General features: G+C 43.4%; 2 protein-coding genes across 9 annotated transcripts in view; both read right to left on the reverse strand.

Annotated features, from left to right (window-relative positions):
• Positions 1 to 2,512: 2,512 nt before the first annotated feature.
• On the reverse strand, positions 2,513 to 14,214 carry ctcf (CCCTC-binding factor (zinc finger protein)). Of its 5 annotated transcripts, XR_015107423.1 has the most exons (18): positions 14,018 to 14,214; positions 11,467 to 11,647; positions 10,650 to 10,795; positions 10,405 to 10,524; positions 10,139 to 10,318; positions 8,835 to 9,056; positions 8,367 to 8,529; positions 8,021 to 8,191; positions 7,799 to 7,932; positions 7,544 to 7,664; positions 7,219 to 7,368; positions 6,975 to 7,135; positions 6,137 to 6,319; positions 5,877 to 6,015; positions 5,539 to 5,799; positions 4,818 to 5,083; positions 4,149 to 4,208; positions 2,513 to 3,430 (listed from the first exon to the last, which is right to left on the reverse strand). XR_015107423.1 is itself a non-coding variant. In XM_086163945.1 (17 exons), the coding sequence occupies exons 2-16, from the start codon at positions 11,633 to 11,635 to the stop codon at positions 4,839 to 4,841; spliced, it is 2,565 nt and encodes an 854-aa protein (XP_086020071.1). In that variant the 5' UTR covers positions 11,636 to 11,647; positions 14,018 to 14,214; the 3' UTR covers positions 2,513 to 3,430; positions 4,818 to 4,838. The 5 variants fall into 5 exon arrangements, 4 of the variants coding, with proteins under 4 accessions (XP_086020071.1, XP_086020070.1, XP_086020072.1 ...); XM_086163945.1 differs by lacking the exon at positions 4,149 to 4,208; XM_086163944.1 differs by having other exon boundaries at positions 2,513 to 4,208.
• A 1,751-nt stretch (positions 14,215 to 15,965) lies between these two features.
• The window catches only part of ripor1 (RHO family interacting cell polarization regulator 1), a 32,390-nt gene continuing 25,373 nt past the window's right edge, over positions 15,966 to 22,982 (reverse strand). For all 4 annotated transcript variants that reach the window (XM_086163339.1, XM_086163340.1, XM_086163341.1 and 1 more), the window contains 7 exons: positions 22,565 to 22,700; positions 22,317 to 22,478; positions 22,081 to 22,239; positions 21,812 to 22,008; positions 19,913 to 19,996; positions 19,739 to 19,829; positions 15,966 to 18,807 (listed from right to left, as the gene is read on the reverse strand). In XM_086163339.1, coding sequence (XP_086019465.1) covers positions 18,710 to 18,807; positions 19,739 to 19,829; positions 19,913 to 19,996; positions 21,812 to 22,008; positions 22,081 to 22,239; positions 22,317 to 22,478; positions 22,565 to 22,700 — 927 coding nt within the window. In that variant the 3' untranslated portion in view covers positions 15,966 to 18,709. The remainder of the gene's footprint in view (positions 18,808 to 19,738; positions 19,830 to 19,912; positions 19,997 to 21,811; positions 22,009 to 22,080; positions 22,240 to 22,316; positions 22,479 to 22,564; positions 22,701 to 22,982) is intronic.

Raw genomic sequence — 22,982 nt, forward strand, 5'->3', positions numbered from 1 at the left:
ATTAAAATACCCGGTTTTAGGGTCTGAATGTTTACAAATAATTTGTCTGTTGTTTCATAAGAAACTGCCCTGGTTAATCCTCATTGCTCTCTTGTGTGATATGGAATGTGGTTCTGTAATTGTTTAATGAAAAATGATGTGATCCGCTCAGTGTTGGGATACGGTAGGCCAGAGTAACAAAAACAGCACCCAAAGTACTCTCATGGTGAGAAAGAACGTTTTCTCATGAGATTTGTCTCAATAAACACTGATATTGCTCCAGTAGGAGGGCATTCCAGAGTGCCGCTATCGGAAATTGTCATCAAACACCAGCTCAGAATGACAAACAAATAAAAGAAACGTTTCCTCCGGCCTTACGAATAGTTTGAGGCTTTCTTTCACGTCAAACTAAAAGTCTTTATGTAGGTCATTTGCCGAACGCCCTATAAATAACTTTCCACGGGCCACCTGAACCTCCCCCTTCCTCTTTACCCGGGTTGCATAATGGCAGGCAACAATCCACCAAACTGTCAGCTCAAGATAAAATTCCCGAAAGAACTCATTTGAAGAAGATCATTTGTCATTTTACCCAAACGCACCAGAGAAAAGCCTCCAGCTGAGAATCAGACCTTCTTGCTGTGAAGTGTATAAACATTTTCTGTTATATTATCTGCAGAGAAGTTCCCAGCTCAAACTGTATTTGGGCTGCGGTCGGCCCAGGACTTCCTCTGAGGCATTTCTTGGTATGTATGCAATCATGCACCGCCTCCAGTGGCATGCTGACAGTGCATTGTTCCCCCCTGCAGCCTCGATTGGAAGATTAAATAGCTATCTTAAAAATTTCAATAGTTAAGAATAACTATTCAGAGGCTTGCTGCACTGCAGCAGCAGCTGTTAGCCCTTTATTCCTGTATTACCAGTCTGTCAGGAGGAAATGGTACTTCTCCCATCCCCCCAACACGCAAATACTTGGTCGTCAGTTCCTTCATTTAAAAGTGTCACAAGCTTTTTGCGCATCTGGATTACTTCTTTCACCCTCACGGATAAATGAGTAGCTCCAGGAGGGGTGCAGCTATGTTTTTTTATAGGTTTTTCTGTGATATTAAATGAAATATTTACCGGTTGTTTTCGGTGTGAAAGGTCGCTTTCAAAACTGAAATGGAAAAAAGAAAACATTTCTGAGGTTTTCTATGTCACTGGAGCAACCGAGCACCCCAGCTTTAATGGGCATTGCAAAACAGCCGATAAAGCTTTTATTTCATGTTTCATCAGCGTTAAGAAATTCAATAATGCTATCCTTTTCCATATTTCTCACTCTGGTAGGCCTTATAAGTAAGTCTTTAAGGCCACACCTATGCACGCCAGTGAAGATCAACTTCATAAATAATATTAACTACAATTCGACATAGCTACAAAAAGAAAAAAAAAAAACACATTTCTTCATGTTGCATTCACTCTTCAGAGTGGTGAGAATGCGCAGGTCAAAGTTCTGATTCCATATCTGCTGAAATTCCTCATCGGGGTCCGCAGGGCCCCAACGTGTTTATTTACATAGTGCTAGTGTTTGCTGAGTAGTTGTTATGTTTTATTTTAATGATTTTCTTAATTTCGAAAGACCATTTGTGTATCTCCGCAGCAGAGATGGATTGTTTCAGATTGTAAATCATTTCGGGCCCCTATAGTATTACCCTTCGTTGTCCTTAATGGTGGGAGTCTGCAGTAGAGACCTTCAAGAAGAGAGATCATTTTGAGAACTTCTCCCACAGAAAACCAAGCAGCAATGCACGTCAGCACGCACATAGCGCCACCTGGTGGTCAAAACGATACAATGTAAAATAAAACGCACAAAGAAATAACTAGGGATTTTTTAAAGCTTAGACATTAACAACAAAAAACATATCATCTAATCACCTTCCTTGTAGTTTTTGCCCTGAAAAATCCCCTAAAATCTACCTTATTATATTCTAATCCTATTTTACATAATTCTGTGAACGAATTGAAAATTCAGGAGTCTCGTCATGTTTAATAAAACAATGATGCAATAGCAAACACATGTGTGTTTTAACAGTGTCAACTTCAATATAACTTAAATGCAGAAATAACCAGTAAGCGTTACGTGACTACATGAGGGATGTAGTCACGTATGTAAGTGATTATATAGAATACATACACCTCCTTCTAATATTGTTAATTTATCCATTTTCTTCCAAGTGCAGACAATGTTAAATGGGATTTTCAGGACCTTTACTCTTTAACTGCATGTCAGTTATTCTTTTGACGTTTGAACCCTACAAAACCCTAACAGCTATAAAAAAGCTTTTCCCGAGCTGCTTTTCCATCTATTACTATGAATAATAAACATCACATCCATATGCATATATCGTCCACTTAGATTTCTGAAAGTACTCAGATTCGGATGCAAACGCACATAAATGTACGGATTATTCTAAAATTTTATTTACCATTTCGGCATATTGCGTTACCAAGCGGTAACCCTCAGACCCCAGCCAACCATAACGCAATTCTAGATGGAAGCTTATAAGGATGGTTTTATTATTCATCAGCTTGTACAGTATCTTCAAAAAGGACATGACAAAGGTGTGTACACGTTCTCTCTCGCTCTTCATTGCGGAATTGTGATTCAAACTCATCTTAAAACAGTTTCATCTAAAAAATAGACAATCTGCACACAAAAGGATGATGCCATTGCAGTGAGAACAGACGCCAGTCATTCATCTGCAGAACCTGGATAAGAAAACATAAATATCAAAACACTTTGCTCTTTCCCGCATTTCCTGGATTTCCATAATTGATTTTTGTTACCGGTTCTAACATAAAAGCAGTTTCAACGTTGACTTCACTCGACGAAATCTCATTTTAAGCAGGCTTTCTGGGATTGTGTTTGGTCTTAAGGACAACAGTTTCATGTCAAAAATCGATGGCAAAGATAAAGAAAACTTCTTGACAAACAAAATTTCCATTTGAGGGAGAGCTAGTATCTTAAACGCTCACCGGTTAATCCAAATGATGCTCCAAAATAGAACATGGTTTTGTAACAGCTATAATGTCCAGTTGTATTCACATTATAAATTGGTATTGAGGTGATTTGAAAACAAAACTGCATGATCTAAAACCATTTGCTTGGTGAACAGTATTTAGTGAGGGCACCGCGGACCTTTTCTCCTTACAAGTTAACTGTTTGGCCCCAAAATTAAATTAAACGGAACGATAATCAAAGTGCCTGTCGCACTAATGAGCTGAACCGGTCAACACCAAGAGAAAAAAACAGGTTAAGGGAACTAACAGATGATGGCTGTGGACGATTAACCACGCCGATTAGCTACAATCAGTGTGGTTAAAAAGGGAGACAAACATGATTCACCTTTGAGAGGCATGTTTAGTGCTCAGCGCTCGCAGCACCAGATGTAATGCTGACCACCACACCAGGCCCCTTTAACAAAAAAAAAAACAACCAAAACATTAAAAAGGATCACTAGAAAACAAAAGTGTATTTACAGGCCAACCACCCAGCATGGCTGGTGATCATTAATTATGACAGGATGTGTATTTTTTTTTTTGTTGTTTTTTTTTGATGCTTTATTAATCCCTCGTGGGGAAATTCGTTCTCAGCAATTAACTCATCATGGATGAACCATGAGCAGTAGGCTGCCATCCATCAGCGCCAGGGGAGCAGTTCGGGGTTCAGTGTCTTGCTCGACAACACTTCCGACACACTAAGAGGAGCCGGAAATCAAACCAGGAATGTTTGGTTCCGAGGACGTTTGCTCTACATCCTGCGCCACGCCGTTTATCACACACTCGTGAACAAATTGATCTCCATTCCTCCGTCCGCTGTCGAGCAGGGCCGACTTTCTGCTGAGATGATTCTTATTAAAACATGATTCTATCACAAATTCAACTATTTGGAATGTTCAAGTCACATCGATGGCCGAAGGAAACAAAAACAAAATAGGAGGGTCTGTTTTAGTGAGGCAAAGCATGTCTGTCTGTCAACCACAGCTCAGAGAAATACTGAGCGTTATCAATGACCACAGGTCACATCTGGAAAAAAAAAACGGTTTATGTGTGTAGATAGAGCAGGATCAGTAAGATCTATCCTCATGTACATGGTCTGGTCGAAAGAGATTCCGAGGGGAAAAATAACTTACAGATCCTAAAAGCAGGACTGGCGGTGCCTCTGTCGCATACCCAAGTACCACTCCTCACGTCTGAATGAGGGAAGACCACGTTTAGACATTTTTTTAAACATAAAAGGTTTGGAATTTAAAAAAAAAATACCAAAACCAATGAAACACAGGCAGCAATGTCTCTTTCAGGCAGAGCCACTTGCAGTGTACCTTTTTTTTTGTTTGAGCATTACAAGTCTCGTGTATTTGCAGTCCCTATGTCCTCTATTGTAAGTCGCTTTGGATAAAAGCGTCTGCCAAATGTAATGTAATGTAATGTGTATGAAGTTGGACATTTTGCAAGGATGAAGCATCAAGGAGGGACAAGTAGCAAAGGACACCATTCATTCGCAGCACATTCAAAGTAAACAAGAAGCGGCACAGAGAGCAGTCAGCTGTGACCTCTGACAGCGTGTGTGTACGGTGCAGTCGTGTCCCGTGTGAGAAATTTGAAATTATCGGTATGCAGATCAATCTACTGGCGGCTTCCCTTCTTTTGCATCTCATTTCAAAGAAGCCAAAAAAGAAATCTGCCTCTTAAAAGTAAAAAGTAAAAAAAAAAAACAACAACAAAAAAAAAAAAACTGATGGAATATGACGTGCAGGCAAAGGATGAAAAAATGTTAAACTGTATCTGCTAGTTTCGATTACATGTGAGGCCGCATGTTGTGTTCACCGGTCCATCATGCTGAGGATCATCTCAGGTGTCAGGTCTCCGTTGGCGGCAGCCACGGCTTCTTCATTCACCGCCAACTCAACAGTTTCCACCCCTTCCCTGTCCAGCCCCACTCCCTCCACTGCAAGTGCCACGCCTTGATCCAGAGGCACAACAGCAGAGGCATCGCCCTCCTCCTTCTTCACAATGATGTTCTCCACAGCTCCGGTGCTCTCATCCTCCACCTGAATGATGGCAGCTGCTGCAACACATGAGGAGACACGGCGGTGTTCATTCAGGAAGCTGGACTCAAACTTATTGTCCGCGAGTGATCGGAAGACTTCACTCTTCTCAGCTGCAGAGTAGAAATTGATAACCTAGGACAGCCCTGCATCTGGTGTGGGTGTTTTCACCAAAAGTGCAAATATATAAGGAAGTAGATGCACGTGATGATTCACAATTCTGCAAGATTTCTTTGCAAACATTTGAGACAAATAAATGCATGATGAAGATGGACAGGCTTTTTAGCGGCTTAGCAATAGCACTAATCAACAGGTGGAATAGAGTTCCAGTCACATGACTGCGTGACTGCTTTTTTCACCCACTGATATTCGTGATCTGTAGGAAAGAAGTAACAATGATGCCAAAGAAACTGTGGGGGAAAATGTTGGCATCTTGTTTTTTCTTGTTTTCATTTGAAATGGAGCCCATCCTCACCAGAAGTAGAGTTCTTGGCAGCCCCCCTGACTGGCTTGCTTGTTGCCGGTGGCTTCGGGGCGTTCTTTGGAGGTCTGCCTCGTTTCCTTTTCACCGGCGGTTCATCAGGGGCTGGAACTGGGATGGCTGCAGGGGCCTGATCCAGTTCCATAGTTTCTGACTCGTCCTCCTCTTGTAGTAGCAAGTCGTCCTCAGCCTCGGCCTCCTCTTCCTCCTCCTCCTCCTCCTCTTCCTCCTCCTCTGGTTCAATATGTTCATCCTCTAAAAACGACAGACTCAACAGTTAAACCGGGAGAGGCCGGATGTGCTTCTTCAAACAAAAAAAATCTAATTCTCACCACTGTCGTCGTCATCGTCATCTCTCCTGCTCCTCATCTTCCTCTTCCTTCCTCTCCTCCCTTTCTTGGGGGCCGGAGCGCCATTTTCTGCATCTTCCACTTCACCACTGCAGTTTTCAGCGTGGCGTGCCATGGTGTTCTACAAGCACAAACCGTCAGTTGTCTTTGGATTCTTACAGGATAATGGCCCATGCTGATGAGTGTGTGTGGTGCACTTGTGTGTGTGAGAGACAGAGCGAAATGAAGTCAGGCGTGGTTACCCTCCGAGTGAAGGTCTTGCTACATTTGGGGCAGACAAAGGCGGTGGGGACAAAGTTTGGATCGTGGTAGCGTTTGAAGTGCATGTCCAGCAGCTGCTTCTGTCTGAAGGTCTTCTCACACTGGCTGCAGGCGTAGGGCTTCTCTCCAGTGTGGGTTCGACGGTGCATCACCATGTGGCGCTCCTGTCCACAGCAACAGACCAATCGATAAAAGCAGTTTTATACAGGCTTTCATTATTAAAAAAAAAAAAAAAAAAAAAAAAAAAAAAAAAAAAAAAAGAGAGAGAGAGAGAAGGTTTTCCCCAAGTGAATGGATATGAATATGCCACCTTTTCCCACAAGAATGTATTAATTGTGTGGCGATAAAAATACACCAAACATCTGAAACACATAGGATATAGAAAAAATGTCCATCTGTAGCTCTTGGCAAGGAAAAATATGATATGTTGTCAATTTTTATCCTTGTTGATGTCTCTGTCCTTTTAATTGTCTCATTTATTTATATTTATACCCATATTCATTGTAATTGTTGCGCTGCTGTGAGAGAATTTCCCATGATAATTTGAAGTGTCCCTTTCTCCCACAAATATAATTGCTGATGTTAATAGAATAGAATAGCACCTTTAATCATTTCACGAAGGGGAAATTTCAATTCCCACAGCAGGCGGACAGTGCAGTAAAGGTAGTTATGTAATAAATATTACAAGTTAAAATGGTAGCGTACTAAAGTATTGAAAATTATAAATCACTGTTGTGCAAAAAATGGGAACTAGCAGCAGATGAGTGCTGCAACATGAGAGAGCGTATACATGAGTGAATGAGCGAATGAAATCCAGACCTGGCGGCAGCAGTAGTCACACATGTCGCATTTGAACCTCTTCTCATTCTTGTGTGACTTCTGGTGCTGGATCAGAGCGTAGCGCTCATGGAACACTGCGTCGCAGTATCTGCACTTCTTTCCGGTCTCGATGAAAGAGTGCTGCTTACGAAGGTGAACACCTGGAAATATACGCGGCGGAATCCTAGCAGAGAACTCATACAGTAATGATTTTGATGTGAGTGTGTGTGGAGGGCGTGTATACCTAAGTCACTCTTGCGGGCGATGACAGTATCACAGTGTGGACAGTGGAATTTGGCCACATTCTCCGTGTGTTTCTGCAGAATGTGCATCTTCATGGTTCCACTCTGGGTGAAGCGGGCGTGGCAGATGTAACACTCGTATGGTTTTTCTCCTGTGAGGAGGATTTCCATGAGCCCAGGTTAATTCCAGCGCTTCAAAAGTAACTCAATAATCATACCCATACAGATTAACTTGAAATAATATTAATAACAGTATGGACTGACTAGCTGAGAAGGGGTGACAAGTAACGGGCATCAAATCAGATAAAGCGGGGTATTTAGTTTTACCTGAGTGTGTCCTCATGTGTCTCTTGAGCTTGTACGTGTCTCTGCTGGCATAGCTGCAAAGACTGCACTGGAATGGACGCTCGCCAGTGTGGGAACGAATGTGGCGCTTTAGTTTGCTCACCTTTAAAACAAGCCAAAAAAACTATTTAAAAAAAAACAGTCAAACACCAAAGAGACTCATTTTTCCTTATTTTAACACTATTTTTTACAAGTTCACAACGTTATGCAGTTTCACATGAAGCACACTCATCTTACCTCCACACTGGCGTAGTCACACATGGAGCATTTGAAAGGTTTCTCGTGTGTATGCTTGTAACGACGATGACGCACCAACTCTCCACTTGTCACAAATGCCATGTCACAGTCTGTGCACTTGTGCGGCCGAGTCCCTGCCCAAACAGAGATAATAATAAGAGGCGAGGAGGCCGAGGCCGACGGCAAATCTCGAGCGCCATCGAAGATGCTCATCATGTGTACCGGTGTGTGTGTTGAGATGGTTCCTTAGCAGGGTGACAGTTCTAAAGGCTCGTCCACAAAGGTGACACTTGTGAGGCCTCTCGTCTGTGTGACTCTTCATGTGTCTATCCAGGTTGGAACGGCGAGGACACGTGTAGCTACACAGCTCACACTGGAATGTCTTCTTTACTCCTAAAGGCAACATATATTTTGTTTTGTTGTGAATACTACTCACATTGCTTTCAAGTCAGAACACTTAAAACAGAGCTGATACTGAAACCTATGCAATGTTTCGATCAAGATGTATCTCAAATGTTAAACCATGGTCTCAAATCAACGTCACACCCTCACAATAATTGCATCTTACCTTTCTTCTTGATCTTGGTGGGTTTCGGGGGCTTCATGTTGCCCACCACTTTCTCAGCATTGACCTCCGATAGGAGGCCCTCCTGTTGTTCCTCCTCAAAATCATACACACTGACGTCCATATCCTTGTCTTCCTCGGCATATCGGAGACGACTCTTTTTTCCCTGCACGAACAGCAAGTCCTTCAATGTTAGTAAGCGTCCTGCAGACTCGCCAGACTTTCAGGACTCTGTCTTACTCAATGTACCGTGGGATCATGGGACACTGGAAATTTTGTTTGATACTTAGCGAGGGGCTTTACTACCTTAACAGGAAACAGCACACTTCTAGTGAGGACATCCTTTTACATGAACACAAACCCAGAGAGACATGAGTACTTCAGCTCTTCAGTAAACCTAACACACTCCGTGTCTATCTATAAGTAATCAGCCCAGCAGTAACCCAAGAAATGTTTTCACCGCAACCTTGCCTTTTTGGTTTTCTTAACGGCTCCAGTCAGAGGCTGGTAGTCCGGGTCTTTAGTCCAGGAGGGGTCATCATTTGAAGGTTGAATAGCTTCCTCCTCCCCTTCTTCCAACATCTGATCCCCCACCTCCTCCTCTTCCTCTTCCTCCTCCACAGGCTGGGCCTCTCCTCCCTCTTCCTCCTGCTCCACTGTTTCCACCTCTCCATTAGCACCAACCTTAACAACCTATGTGACAAAAAGAACGACAGTATAATCTAGTCTACTATTCTATTTAAGAGACATACTTGGTCTGTTTCTCAGAGTTTGGTTGCTTTCTGGAGAGGTGATGACGAAGAAAAGTGGTGCCAAAAGCACGTTTTTACTTGTTTTGTCGTAATTATGAAACAGAAAAATTGCATACAATTGTAACAATTTACTTGAAAACATACACACTGTGTACAGTGTATGTGTGTATATATATATATATATATATATATATATATATATATATATATATATATATATATATATATATATAAACATGAGACAAACATGAGACAAGGGGTGTACACACACACACACACACACACACACACACACACACACACACACACACACACACACACACACACGTGTGTGTGTGATATCAATGTCAAGTTTGACTATGAGTGGGTTTTTGATTTCTTTGTCTGCTCAGTCGAGAGTAATGATTTTGTTTAGGATGCCCCATTTGAATTAAATATTGAAATTTGGTCAAAATAACACGATGTATTGATGGAATTTGGTGAAATAACATTTCACCTTAATCACAGATGGAATATTTTTTAGTTTAAGATAGGAGAGACATTAAAGGTAAGAAAATCAAGTCCATCTCTGTTCTGATAGAGAGCAACACCAGTCTCTCACCGCGGCGGACTTTGCTTTAACGTTTCGGAGTCAAATTCTGACTTCCATGTCTGAATATCTGCGACAAAGGATAATGTCAAAGTCCAGACCTTATCCAGTCACAAGTGGACAGCTGGTATTTAAAGTCAGGACAAAGACAGGACTCATTACATCACGGAGACCACGCGCAGATATGCTGTGGGCCACCAGAGAAGCAGGGAAACACTTTTCTCCCTGAGAACACGTATAAGGTTCTCTTACTTTTAGAGTCATGTATGCGCTTCAAATTCTGCACTTGTGATGGGACACAATGAGGCGTGTTTCCGGAAATGATGGCAATAATGGCTTTCTATGCACCGACTCAAGGCCGACTTATCTGAACCGATCGCATAGATCAAAATTGCTTGTTGACTGAGTCGCAGACGATGGTTTTATTTGCATACCTGGAACCCTTCAGGCAGGGGCAGGGTGTGACATATTACTGGATCTCCATCTTTTGGCATAGCAGTGGTGTCCACGTAGGTGCCCTGCTGCAGTGCCTCCACAGTAGTGGCAGAAACGGGCACCTGGACCAGCTGCAGCTCCCCCAGGCCGAGGGCTGCCTGCTCCTCCATGTTTACCACCTCAAACATGAGAGGAGGGGAATGAAAGTCAGCACAAATGAAGAGGGCACAGGCAGACGGGCAGTAAGACAGAAAAGAGAAACAACCTGTAAAGTGATGATTTGAGTCTGGTCCACTGTCGTTACAGTTGCTTGGTGAGGTGCACCTGCTACCCCTCCAACAACACCGACAGCTGCCGATGATCCGCCAACTGCTGCGTTTATAACCTGCAAATGAACCTCGTTTTAATGGGCTGTTTCTTCAGATGTAGCTGAAATGGGATGACCTTGCTGTGTCTGCTTCAGCTGAAGACGGACCATTGTCATAAGGAACTATTTAACAACAAGATTACCTCCGTCTTCATCTGCAGTAGCGTGGGATCCAGGGAATCCATCACCATCATTTCAACTCCTGTGCCACCTTCCACTCCAACTCCCACCCCAGCTTCCATCAGCTGCTGCTGGGCTTGGGTGGCCGCTACCATCCCCTCCCCATGTCCTGAAAAACAAAATTTTTGGTGAATAAAACAAATACAACATCAAATAAAACATGTTGTTTTTTCTTCTGGCTAATGGACATTTTTTGCAAGCAGTCTGTCATTGAGCGCATGTCTACTTTTCTACTCTTCCTCATTTGCTGCTGGCAGGGCTAAGATTATAAATATTTCCAGACAAACTTCTTGATGATGTAGAATTTCTGATACTCTAAACCATAGTTTGTGTCATCAGTTTATCTTTTCAAAAACCTTGACATTTCAGCATTTGTCCCACCACCTCCAGTCAGCCCCCCCTGAGTCCTGATGTTATTGACTAGGGAGCAACTCTTTATCCATGCTATCCAAAGTGCCACAATTCCTTAGGCCTGACAGCATTTGTTTTGGCATCCTGTCTTCATTTTCTTCAAACAGAAAGTATTTTAATGAGAATGGGGAGAAGACTGTGAGCAGAGGAGCTGAGCTTTGAGGGGACAGGATGCTACTGGTGAGAAAAACAAAACCCTGGAGTGCTTCCACAAATGCCTCTACATTAAGATTGCCTTTCAGTCCATGTGCTGAACAAATCTCATCAGGAGCAGAAAGGGCAGCAGTCGTGTAGTAAGTGTATGGTCCAACATAACACACAGCCTGGCAGGCAAACCATCGGATGTGTTTGAAATGCGTAAAGACCGACCTTGTTCCATGACAACCGCAGACTGTCCCTCAACGACACCCCCAGCCTCTGCAGCTTGTTGGAGGAGGTCAGCCACCATGGCATCCTGGCTGTGGACGGCCTGAATGGAGGGGAAGTCTTTGGCTGGGACCTCTACTACCCCAACACCCTCTGTTGGCCCTCTGTCCATGGTGGGCAGGAACTGACAAATAAAAAATATATTTAGTAGGTCATTACATAAAAGCTAAGCGTTGTGAGGCAGTCAATGTTTTGAATGCTTTGTACAATTTTCAAGGGGAGGATGTGTCTCAGCTTCCTCCCTACATTCCTTCTTCCTTTACATTCGTTATGCAACAGCCGTGCTAATTTCAACATGTCAACTCACAAAAAGAAAAACACCAGATCCATCAGCAATACATCCCATGTGACAGCAGCTATATTTGTGATTCTACCAGGACACAGTGCCACACTTCAGCCGTATCCCAGAAGCACTTTGCTCCAAATTAAACATGCCTATTTTATCGGTAGGAAGCAACACAGCAAAGCAGGAAATGGCATCAATTACTAAAATTTAAACATATCAATAGATTCATTATTTAATGAAATAAAGGATCCACCAGAAGCAAGACATTTAAGATGAGCATTAAGGACTTCATGCAGCTTTTCTGCTATATCTGTGCTAACCAGTAGCAGCTTATAGCCAGGCAGAGTGATCCAAGTTCAGAGAGAGGCAAGGAAATTGCTATATTTTACTGGATATTAACATGCACAGACACCAGGTCTTTCGTTGCTGCAAAAAACAAAGTGCTCTGACTATCTGACAGGCTGAAATGGAAGAACTGCTTAGAGTTCTATAAAGAACATTGAAAAGGCAAATATTTGAACATATTATTCTGGGAAGACTGCCTCCCTCTGCACGTTCACTCTAGTAAATATTTGATAAAATATATCATTCACACAATAAATTTCACGTTCAACAAATTATGTTCTTGAAGATTAATTTTGTGATATATGCCTTTTTCTGAAGAGGTCCTTGTCAAGTATTTAAAACTAGCCTGCCATACAAAGGCAGTTGGACACGCTCCCCTGAAACGGTTATTTTATCCGTCAATTCATAAATATGTGTTTTTAAGTGCCTACTGGCCCATTCAATTTAACCACAAAAACTTTTTGGCACTACTTTGAAATCAGGTTGAAATAAATGGTACTTCTTGTCTGCAGTCAGTGTTTCAAGGACCAACCCTCATGTTGATGTCTCGCGTAGGAAACAACGGCCAAAGTCAGTTTTTAGAGGTGTAAACCATTAATTTGCCCTGACCTCATTTTGACAAATGCGGTCACAGACATCTGTACCATTTGAGACATGTTTATTTCAAAACACTGTCGACCGAGCGGGGTACAAGTTGACTTTCAGGGTGTTATGTGTTATAAATTTCTACCCCCCCAATATGTTTGGCCTGTGGAGGGGAGGCTTGGGGTCACCGGGCCTCACCTGATGCTCTGAAACGGCAAAGAATAACAATTACCCTGCAGAGAAACTATTGCCTCCTTGCATAGAATTGATGTAGCGGTATTTTTGCAGCTCTCCAAGCCGAATCGTAGAGGGAGCTCTCTGCTGAAATATATACCCGTGGTCATGGGGCTTTAGCATAGGAGACAAGCGGGCGACGGCTACGGCGACAACCGCTTCGCGACACGTAATGACAAGGAAATTTATAAAACGACGGCTGTTTTAAAGGGACGATTGTGATTGTTGGCTAAAAGTCAAGTACTGGAGTTGTTTGTTTTTTTTTACGACGCAATGATCGCAGGGACTCTTTCGCTACGAGTGCCTCGTCATCCCTTTTCTCGGCAGTGCAGGTCGTTTCTCCCGTAGGGTCATCTAGCGTTTGCTAGATTCGTGCGAATCGATCGGGAAGATACGAAATAGTCCAGTAAAGTGGCAACTTTGATGTTTTCGCTGCTACAGGTACCGGGGCTGGTGGAAGGCCTTGAGCTAACGTTGCTAGCTAGCGGTCAACATTATTCGCCGCGTCGTTAACCTCAAATAACGCTATAAAATATGTGTTCACGACACTTCGAAGTCGGTTTAACATAAAATTAGCGAAGATAGCTTTGTTGTTTATCTGGATACAAGGACACAGTTATTTTTTATTTCGTGTGTGGTAGGAGTGTTCGCGTTGCGCTAGTCGTGTGTTTATGGCCAAACAAGCTAACGTTAGCTATCGGGAGATAACTTAAACCCGCCAGTTTCCATGTCGTCAAGGCTGTAAAGACGGGAAACAAAGAAGCGAGAAAATGGACGCCTCGGCCTAAACTGTACAACCAAATCATCGAGGTATTCGTATCGTATCCTCGGGGATATCTCCATAGGCGTAACATTGGTCGCGTCGCCTATATATTTACTTGTACTACGGCTATTTAAACGTATTTTGAGGGGTTTTCGATAACGATAGAGGGAGACAAACACTCTCCCACAAGCTGCCCGGACCCAGAGCCCCATCGTGACACCTAGAGGCCGATTAAAGATCCTGCAAACTCCCCCCTGAGCAGAAAAGTAGTGATACTTTACCTCCGTTTATCAGCTTATTCGTCCCGCTTAACTCGATCGAAAGCACGGGGTCTGCGCTACAAAGTTTGTCAGGCTGTACAGAAAATGCCGGCTTCTTCGCAGTTTGTTTTAATCGCTCTCCCGCATTAACAGAGTAGCCCCTGCCACAAAATGGCAGTTGGGAGCTCAGTGCGCCTGTGCGGCCGCTGGGGGGTGGTGTCGAATCTGCTGCAGGCACCCTGATTGGCCAGGAGGGGCGCACCGTTGGAATACATTTAAACCAATGTTTGATCCCAGCAGTCCTCCAGGCCCGCTGCCAGACGTGCAAACTCCAACTACAAATTAAAGTCATCAAAAAAATAAATTGATAAAAACACGTTTGACTTCTTTAAAACGGGATGTATTTTTTTGGGTTTGTATTTAATGTATGAGTGTTTTCATCGAATTATAAAAAATGGAATCCAGCCTGCTACAGTAGAGCCTCTGCTTAGGTGATTAATGTTTTTGAACGGAATCGATTTTTTTTCCCCCTACTTAATTCCATTGACATGTTCTCCAGCCCTCCAAATATTCAGTACTCTTAAAAACTTCTTTATGGATTTATTTGTGGCACAAAATGAATTAAAGGTAACCTTAATTATTTCTATTTCGGGTGTTCTTTCTCTTCCTGCCAGCGCTTGTATTCTGCGTTTCCTTCGCTTAATCAGCATAAATAAAACCCTCGCTAATGCTTTTTTCAGCAAGCTGTCTCATTAATCCAAATTAACAATCACTTTTCTACTTCTTCCAATACTTAAGACCTTTGACTCATAAACGTAGTCACCCCTTCAGCCATCTTTAACGCATCTTTGTTCCTCAGGATAAGAATAAGAGTAAGAACAACTTTATTTATTCCGAAGGAGGTTGTTGTGCCAGAGTTTCAAGTAAAACATAACAATAATAAATAATAGTGGGAAATTGTATAAACAGTATAAAAGGGAATAAGAAATATAAATAAAACTATAGAGTGTCAAAGTCACAAGTCAAGACTATAAAGTGTCTTAAGGTCTTAAGTACAAAGATTGAAGGATTGTACAGATGTAGACTTAGCCGCGTCGTAGTGCCAGCAAGTTCAGCTAGTATTTACTTCATCAGATCAAATGTCATTCAGAATTCCTTCTCAACACCACTTGCACCAGCGATCTTAACTTTTTTGGGAGGCGTAATGAGGGCTAATGTACTGAAAAAAAGCACAATAACAGAATACAGCGATAAACAATGTAAATAGAGCAGCACACACGACTGCCGCTACGCTATAAGGTGGAAAGCCCGCGAGTTTGTTCGTACATCGAGGCTTATTTGATTCAAAATCTGATGGAAAACTCTAATTAGCAGATTTGTTTGTGATTGGGGGTGTTCATAAGTAATGACTTACGAGTTCATTTGGTTCCTTGGCCAAGCTTGTAACTCTATTAAGATTTCCCCATTAAAATGTATTGAAATGCGATTAATCTGTTCCAGCCCTTCACCCCCCACTTTTGTTTGTGTTTTTAAATAAGAAAATATAAATAACGAATTATGTCTAAAGGAGAAAGTGTAAAGAAAGAAACTGGTTTTATAAAGTGTATTTACCCTGGAGATTGGACAATGATGCCAACTGTGGCAGAGGATGTTGGGGTAGTTTTTCATTTCATGCTCTATTGCTTAATTTTACCTACTCACGACACAATTAAAGCTACAATGTGTTGCTAAATGTAACCTGCACACTTTACTACACTTTATGGCTAAACTTCATTCAGCTCCTGCATGTTTTTTGACTGGGAGAACCCTGAGGAACCCTTCGCTACCATGCATGTTAAATAATAGGCACACTTTAAAGAAGGGCAAAAAATACCTAAAGGTTTCATGAAAGCCAAATAATAATAATAAATACATTTTGGGAGGGGTGAGAAACTTCCAATCAGAAACAAACACACATCATCGTCAGACAGTCATTAAACAAGTCTTTAATAGTTTGTAAATATTTTACAACAAAATAGCTATACACATTTTACATATCTATGTCCAATATCATAATATTGCATCGCTGTCACTTTCAAACTTGCAGGCACTTAAACACCGTCAGATGCTTCATGAATGCAAAGGTGTGGCATCGGATCGCTGCTTCTCCATAGAAAGGGGGAAAGAAAATACACTTTTTATACAGTCTTACAAATAAATAGAGAATATCTCCTTTCATAACATCCAATCGTAGCAATTAAGAGGGTACGACAATATAGGAAGCTTAGAGACAGCCTTACATCTTAGATTACTATGTTAGTTCTGTACTATACTATATGTTGACTATATGTCAAGGTGTGTGTGTATAGTTTGTCCTGTAAGACAGTATGCATCTCGGTTTACTCAGTCACTCACAGTGAAACAGATTGGCACGTTGTGCAAGACGAGCCAGATTCTCCTGACCGAAAAAAAAAAAAGACATAGGCCGAGAAGAGCATATTAAACGGTGACCAAGTAGAAAAAAAAGCACTTTTACAGAAATGGCTGCGATTATGTAGATGACACAAAATATCAAACAAGAGGAACCTTGGTGGGTTGTTGTTCTGTCAATGTGGGCCGACATGTAGTGCAGGAAACAGGCCGTGGCCTCCCGGAAAGCCGCCTCCTATTTGTCCACTCAAATTAGAAAGTGTTGGATCTCTACACGAACCCAGTGAGAACACCTCCATCCTCACAAAGGCATGCTTTAGCACACAGCTACTTTTCTAATCAATGTAATACCTCTACCTGGGAGTGTCCTTGTGTGCTGTTCTGGCATCATCTAATTGAGGTTCTGCCCTGGATCCACTCAGCATAGACCTCCGTTTAACATACCGAGGAGAATGTGGCATTAAAATCCACAGCGCTGAATGTTTTGCTAAGATATTTCAATTAGTATGAGAGTCAGACACTAAGCCATTGGTGCAGCCTCGCTCAGGCCTGGGTGAGAAAATCGGTTTGAGTCTGCTTTGGGCGAAACATTAACAAATGCATGTGAAAATGCTTTGGCCGTCGATGTTTAAGAGTTATTACTCAACATGCGGCCTGCAGCAGAGGTGCGCCAAGCACTCAAACTGGTCTTCCATTTCCCTGAAGAACACAAAAGGTGTCTCAGGAGTGGAGGCGTCCCAGGCGAATAAAAGTATAGTTGCGTTTGAGCCGGTGAAGACAGGCATGCAGACTTCCTCCCCCTATTCAGCAGATATACTCGGTTCTTCATGCTTGGAATACAATAAAATAAGTTTATTTGTTAAAACGGAACTGAAATCAGATTCCAATCCAGATGCTGGGATTCCGGCAGCATCATAACCGCCATTGCTCCATAGAACCTATGTCTTAAATGGAAGCGTGTAAAAGGCACTGGAGTGCTCAGGTCACTCTCGTCACAGAACTGTCTGCAAATTTGAACAGAAATCCATGGCACAGGTTAAACATAGTGTTTTTGGAATTCGGTGCAAGACAGACACCTCCAGGGACTCATGATTTTCAAGCTCCATCCCCTGCAAGACAACAAACTCAAGCGGCTTCACAATATAACATGGGCTAAAAGGACAGTTTGTCAGCGTTTGCATCTATTTGGAAATAATAATCATTACCTGGTGGCTACAATTACAAAATCAGTCACTTAATAGCAACGGGATACTTTCCTTTGCCTTCCAAGGATTTTGCCTTTCACTCCACACGCCTTCATTTCCCAGACTAAGCAGACACCAAACTACACGACAGCCCGGCTTGCTGAAATCAGACGAGTTTTTTTTTTTTTTAAAAAAAGAGAACATGCCAAAAGATCGTCCCTCGATGGCCGAGCTCCGAAGATCGGTTTACCGTACAGAGCCATTAGCCCGGTGAATAAATAAGAGTCAATTTAGTCTAACATTTAGCAATATATAAAAAAAAAAAAAAACAGCAAAAGACAGTTGGGTGGAAAGAGTGGCAGGTTTTCTGTTCTTTCTTGATTTAGGACTTGAACTCAACCCGTTGGGATTTTCGGATGAGAGTCATTGAACCTGAGCAGCCCTGAAGGCAGCCACACACACACACACACACACACACACACACACACACACACACACACACACACACACACACACACACACACACACACACACACACACTCCAGGATGAACAGCAGTGAGAAAAGCCCATCTTGAGATAGACCGGGGTTTTTGCTTGTGTTTAAATACCCATTAGGATTAGTAGCTTGTGTGCAATGACAGTGTACGCGGCGGCGGCGCACAATACAACACAGTGTTTTCAAGACACTCAAAAGGATTAAAACATTGACATAAAAGTATAAGAAACTAAAAATAATTTTTTTGGCACTTGTAGACTTTGGGGAAAAACAGCAATTAGATGACAGGAGGTCTTAAATAGCTCTTCACACTCACACTAACTTGGAAATGATGGATTCCTTCAGTCCAAGTCTGCTCTCGTTCTACATCCTCAAAAGTAGCTTACACGAGTCCATACAGGCGAAGTGGCGTGCTCCTCCAGTGGCTGGGAGGCGTTTGGGTGAGCGTCTGCGTGGACGTCAGCAACAGTGTATGCACTCCGTGTTATACAGTGCATGTGTGTTCAGGCATAGCGGCGGGGGAGGATGGGGGGCAAAGGAACTGCAGACCGTAAATGTCCACCATGATTTTTAAGTTCTGTCAAAAAACACGGCATTCGTACTGTGTATCCGGTGCAGCGGAGTCAGAACGCTGTGCTGGCCATGCTCCCGGGGGCGAAGAGCCGTGGTATGCCATCCTGAGACATCTCCACGTGCCTGTGGGCCATCTTCCCCTCCTCACCTGCTCCCCACGGGGAAGAAGAGCAAACAGTCAAGAGGAATGACAGCATGAGGACATCAATCACCTTCAGGGAAAATAGCATTGGTCGCGGTCAAGTATGTGTGAGGCCTGGGGGTGGAAAGGACTTGGGTCACATCAGGTCCACGTGATAACAACGCAAGATATTATCACGTGTCGGCAAGTGTCGTCAAAGTAACAGGCGAATCGCATTAAAATGAAAAAAAAAAAAAAAAAAAAAAAAGAACACGATATTGTCATTCGACAAAATCCTGTTAGCAAAACAGCTGGGTTTCTTTATTTAGCTGAAGACTTTGGGGATTATGGTTTATTATTTTATTATATTTTCCCCAGTTGTTTGTTATTAAATTTAATTTTATTTCATTTTTCATTCATTTTTATTTATTTAGTTATTTTTTTTCCTCAAAGAAAAAAAAAGAAGCGCACTAAAGAGGAGAAATTTTGTGGATTCCCTGAACGCACGTTGTCCTTTAAAAAAATGGTTTTAATTTGTTTTATAATATTTGTTGTTGAGTGACTATTATTTAAGGGAAAAACATCCAGAAATGAAGAATATATAGAAATTAAATTTTTATCAATAAAATTATTTTACAATATTATAGAATTAAATTCTAATAAAATTTTATTTAATTTTTGTATTATAGTTTCTGAACACTAGTAGAAAAAGTATTTTGTGACCATTGTATTGTTTGAGAAAAACAACTGATATATAAAATAACTGACAACTGATAGAAACTGATATTTTATATGTATTTCTATTTTCTTGTCCTAAGTCAGTCCTGGGTTTCAACTATTTGATAATGAAAAAGGAAAGATCACAAAAGCACAGAAAGCAGGAGGGGAGGGGTCAGCGCAGCACCTGCTGAAGGTTTCCTCACACAAAGAACTACTTTATTTTGACTGTTCTCATTACCGAGGACGAGTAGAGCTTGTTTGGCTGCATCTCGGACCTCGTCCTTGTCGGTCTGACAGAGATACACCAACTGGTCGATGCTCTCTTTGGCCTGGAGGACACAGGAAGCAAACTCATGGAGGTGCTGGATCGAGAGATATCTACTTAATACCCATATGCAAGTCAGTGATGTACCTTGAGACAAGCTAAGGCCTTGCACCCACACACTCGAGTGTCCACGTTCTCGTCCTCCAGCAGCTCCAGACAGCAAACCAGAGCCTGAGGAGAACAGATTGAAAGTTGCAGGGTTGCTGTGGTAAAAGTTAGAGCTTCCCTTCCTTGTTCTTGGCCGGTTCCTGAATGTTAAGTAATTTTTTGGCACTGTGGCCGGGCTTTCAACAGTGGGTGTGCGATTTCAAACACACACGCACACCCACACACACACGCACACACAGTGTGAATTCCCTTTTGCGAAAGCTCTGCTAAAAGTCCATTGGCCAGAAGCTGGAGGCGGCACCTCGGAGCTGGACGGTTGAAGACCCTCAGATTGGCTCTATATAGCAAACCATCTCCACTTGCACAACCTGTTCATCACCTCCAGGATCGCATTCACCCACGTACAGTTAATGTGCACTTGATTATTATTTTGTCTCATGTCACCGTGGTAAAGTGGATTCAAAAAGCCAGCTAGCATGCCAGGAAGGTAACTGGGCCGTCAGGGAGCTCGGAGATTGGCGCAATCCGACCCCGCGGTGAGACCCGTGGAGAACTTGCCAGGAACACGCAAAGTCTGGCTTTTTGTCCCCGTGAAAAAGTCAGAAGGTCTGCGGCAGGGATGGAGGGCGCGCCCCCGCAGTCGCACAGCGGTCCTCAGCTGTCGCCTCCCTTCCAAGACGGTACCCTCTTATTAATTAATGTCTTCAGGATGAGAGGAAGAGGCTTAGTTCAAGCCTGGGAATTTGCGCAGGATTAATCTCTGATCCCAGAGCGTCCAAACAAGTCACTGCAAGCAGCTGTCCAAACAGACAACCCCCCAGAAGAAGCCTGTTCTCAGAAGAGAACAAACAATGGAAGAAACCACATTGGATTGTCAGACTTGAGGATGGGGCAGCACACTGGAGCTGTGGTTGACACAGCAGCTAGCGTTTCCACCTCACAGCCAGAAGGTCCCTGGTTGGATTCCCACAGGGGGTCTTTCTGTGTGGACTCTCCATGTTCTCCCTGTGTCTGCGTGGGATTCCTCAGGTTTCTACGGGTTCCTCCCACAGTCCAAACACATACCAGAGGTTCACTGGAGACCCTGAACTGTCCAGACATGTGAATGGGAGGGGGAATACTTGTATGTTTCTATATATGTGAATGAGAGGGTGAATGGTTGAATTTCTCCATTTAACGTGAAAGAAAGAGTAAGTGGCTATATGTCTCTATATTACATGGGAATGACAGGGTGAACCTTCGTCTCTATGACGTGAACGAGTGATTTGTTGAATGTCTATAGGAAATGTGAAAGGGTGGTTGTAGGTCTCTATAAGACGTAGGAATGAGAGGGTGAAAAGTCCTCTCTTGACTTGAATGACAGGGTGAGTGCCTCTATGTCTATATGATGTGTGAATGGTTGAATTTCTCCATATGGCATGTGAAAGAAAGAGTGAATGTTTGTTCATCTATATGATCTGAAAATGAGAGTGTATGGTTTTATGTATCTCTATAATTTGTTAATGACAGGGTGAATGGTTGTCTCTATAAAACTAATAAATGGTTGTATGCCTATATGTGTACCTGTGATTGGGGGGTCCAGATTGACCTCTCACCCAATCACTGCTCCAGTGCTCCAGCCCTGCCGCAGCTCTGATAGCAGGATAATTGTTAGAGATAATGAATGGATGAATCCTGGAGACGTGTATGACGGTTTCCTGATTTCCCGTGGCACAAGTGCTCCTACCCAGAACCAGATCGCCTTCCACCGTTGCACCAAGAAATCAGCCCGATCCATCTCTGACTAACCAGTCGTCCCCAGAATGGACAGAAAACCTTCACGGGTGATGAACATCTGCATGTTAGATGTTTTTAATCTGAATGAAATGGTGCAATCACCTGCTCCCGGTGTCTGGGCTGGGCGGCCAGGCTTCTCAGCACAGAGCTGGCCGAGGCCGTCACTTTGCCTCTGGGGTCCTTCAGCAGTTTGGCCACGGCGTGGAGACCGTCTCTCCTCAGGCTGCTCTCCAGGGGTCGGCGCAGAGTGTTGACTACCATATCCTGGTCACACGACGCCAGGCTCTCCACCAGCCACACTGCGAGGCGGAGGAGGAGACTGCCGTTATCACTGAGCGACAGATTTGCCTGCAGAGGAAGAAGAGCCGTACCTTCTTCTGCCACATCAGCGACGTGCCGCTCCATATCGGTGACCCCGTTAGCTTCCAGGTAACTCCAGAACTGGAACAACGTCAGCGACGGTTTGTCCCCGCTGCCGCATCGTCTCGGCAACCGCTGAGCCAGCAGTCGCTCGGCCAGACGTAGGAATACTGCACGAGCAAAGGAGAACACCCGGTGATCTCACCGAACACACATCTGCGAAACTTGCATGTGCGCATTCTCGTACCGGCGTCGGCCATTTCCCGCGCCCTGTCGGGCAGGACGTCGGAGTGGGCTGCAGACAGCGCCTCCAGGAAATTCTCCACGGGGACGCTGTACACACTGCCCCGCTCTACACAGCGCCGCCACAGGGAAGCGGCGCCCGTGCACATCTCCAGCTGCGGCACCACTGTGAAGATCCAATGAAAGGACTAGGTGTTACAATCCCTGCGGTTTGCATTGCTTCTGACGGGGAGGTTTTGGGGTATGGCGTACCTTCGGCCGGGTGCTTGAAGCTCCCCAGGTCTTCCTTGATGGCGCGTCTGACGAGTTCCACGACGCGAGCCTCCCGCAGGAGTTTGTCCAGGGCGTACATTTCCCTGCAGCGCAAGGGGCCGTACATGCCCAAGTTCTGGGGACAGAAAGGCCCATTACCTCCAGGGACGCTTTTCCACCTCATCAACCACATGTTTTAAGACCCAAGGTGGATGATGCATGAAAAATCCACTAATTGGCCGATAAGAAATAGGCAATGCGTATAGTAAAAAGCAGTATGATTACATCAAAAGTCCTTGACTGGTTCGGAACAGGACCTCCCGCGGTTTTTCTTTTCCCAATTGCTAAAACACAAATATTTCTTAAAATATTATAACATATTCTACAAAATGAAGCACTGCAGCCAAAACTACATAAA

The sequence above is a fragment of the Fistularia commersonii genome, chromosome 17, assembly GCF_037954325.1.
Source record: "Fistularia commersonii isolate RoL2024-O1a breed Wild chromosome 17, RoL_Fcom_v1.0, whole genome shotgun sequence".
NCBI classification, from domain to species: Eukaryota; Metazoa; Chordata; class Actinopteri; order Syngnathiformes; family Fistulariidae; genus Fistularia; species Fistularia commersonii.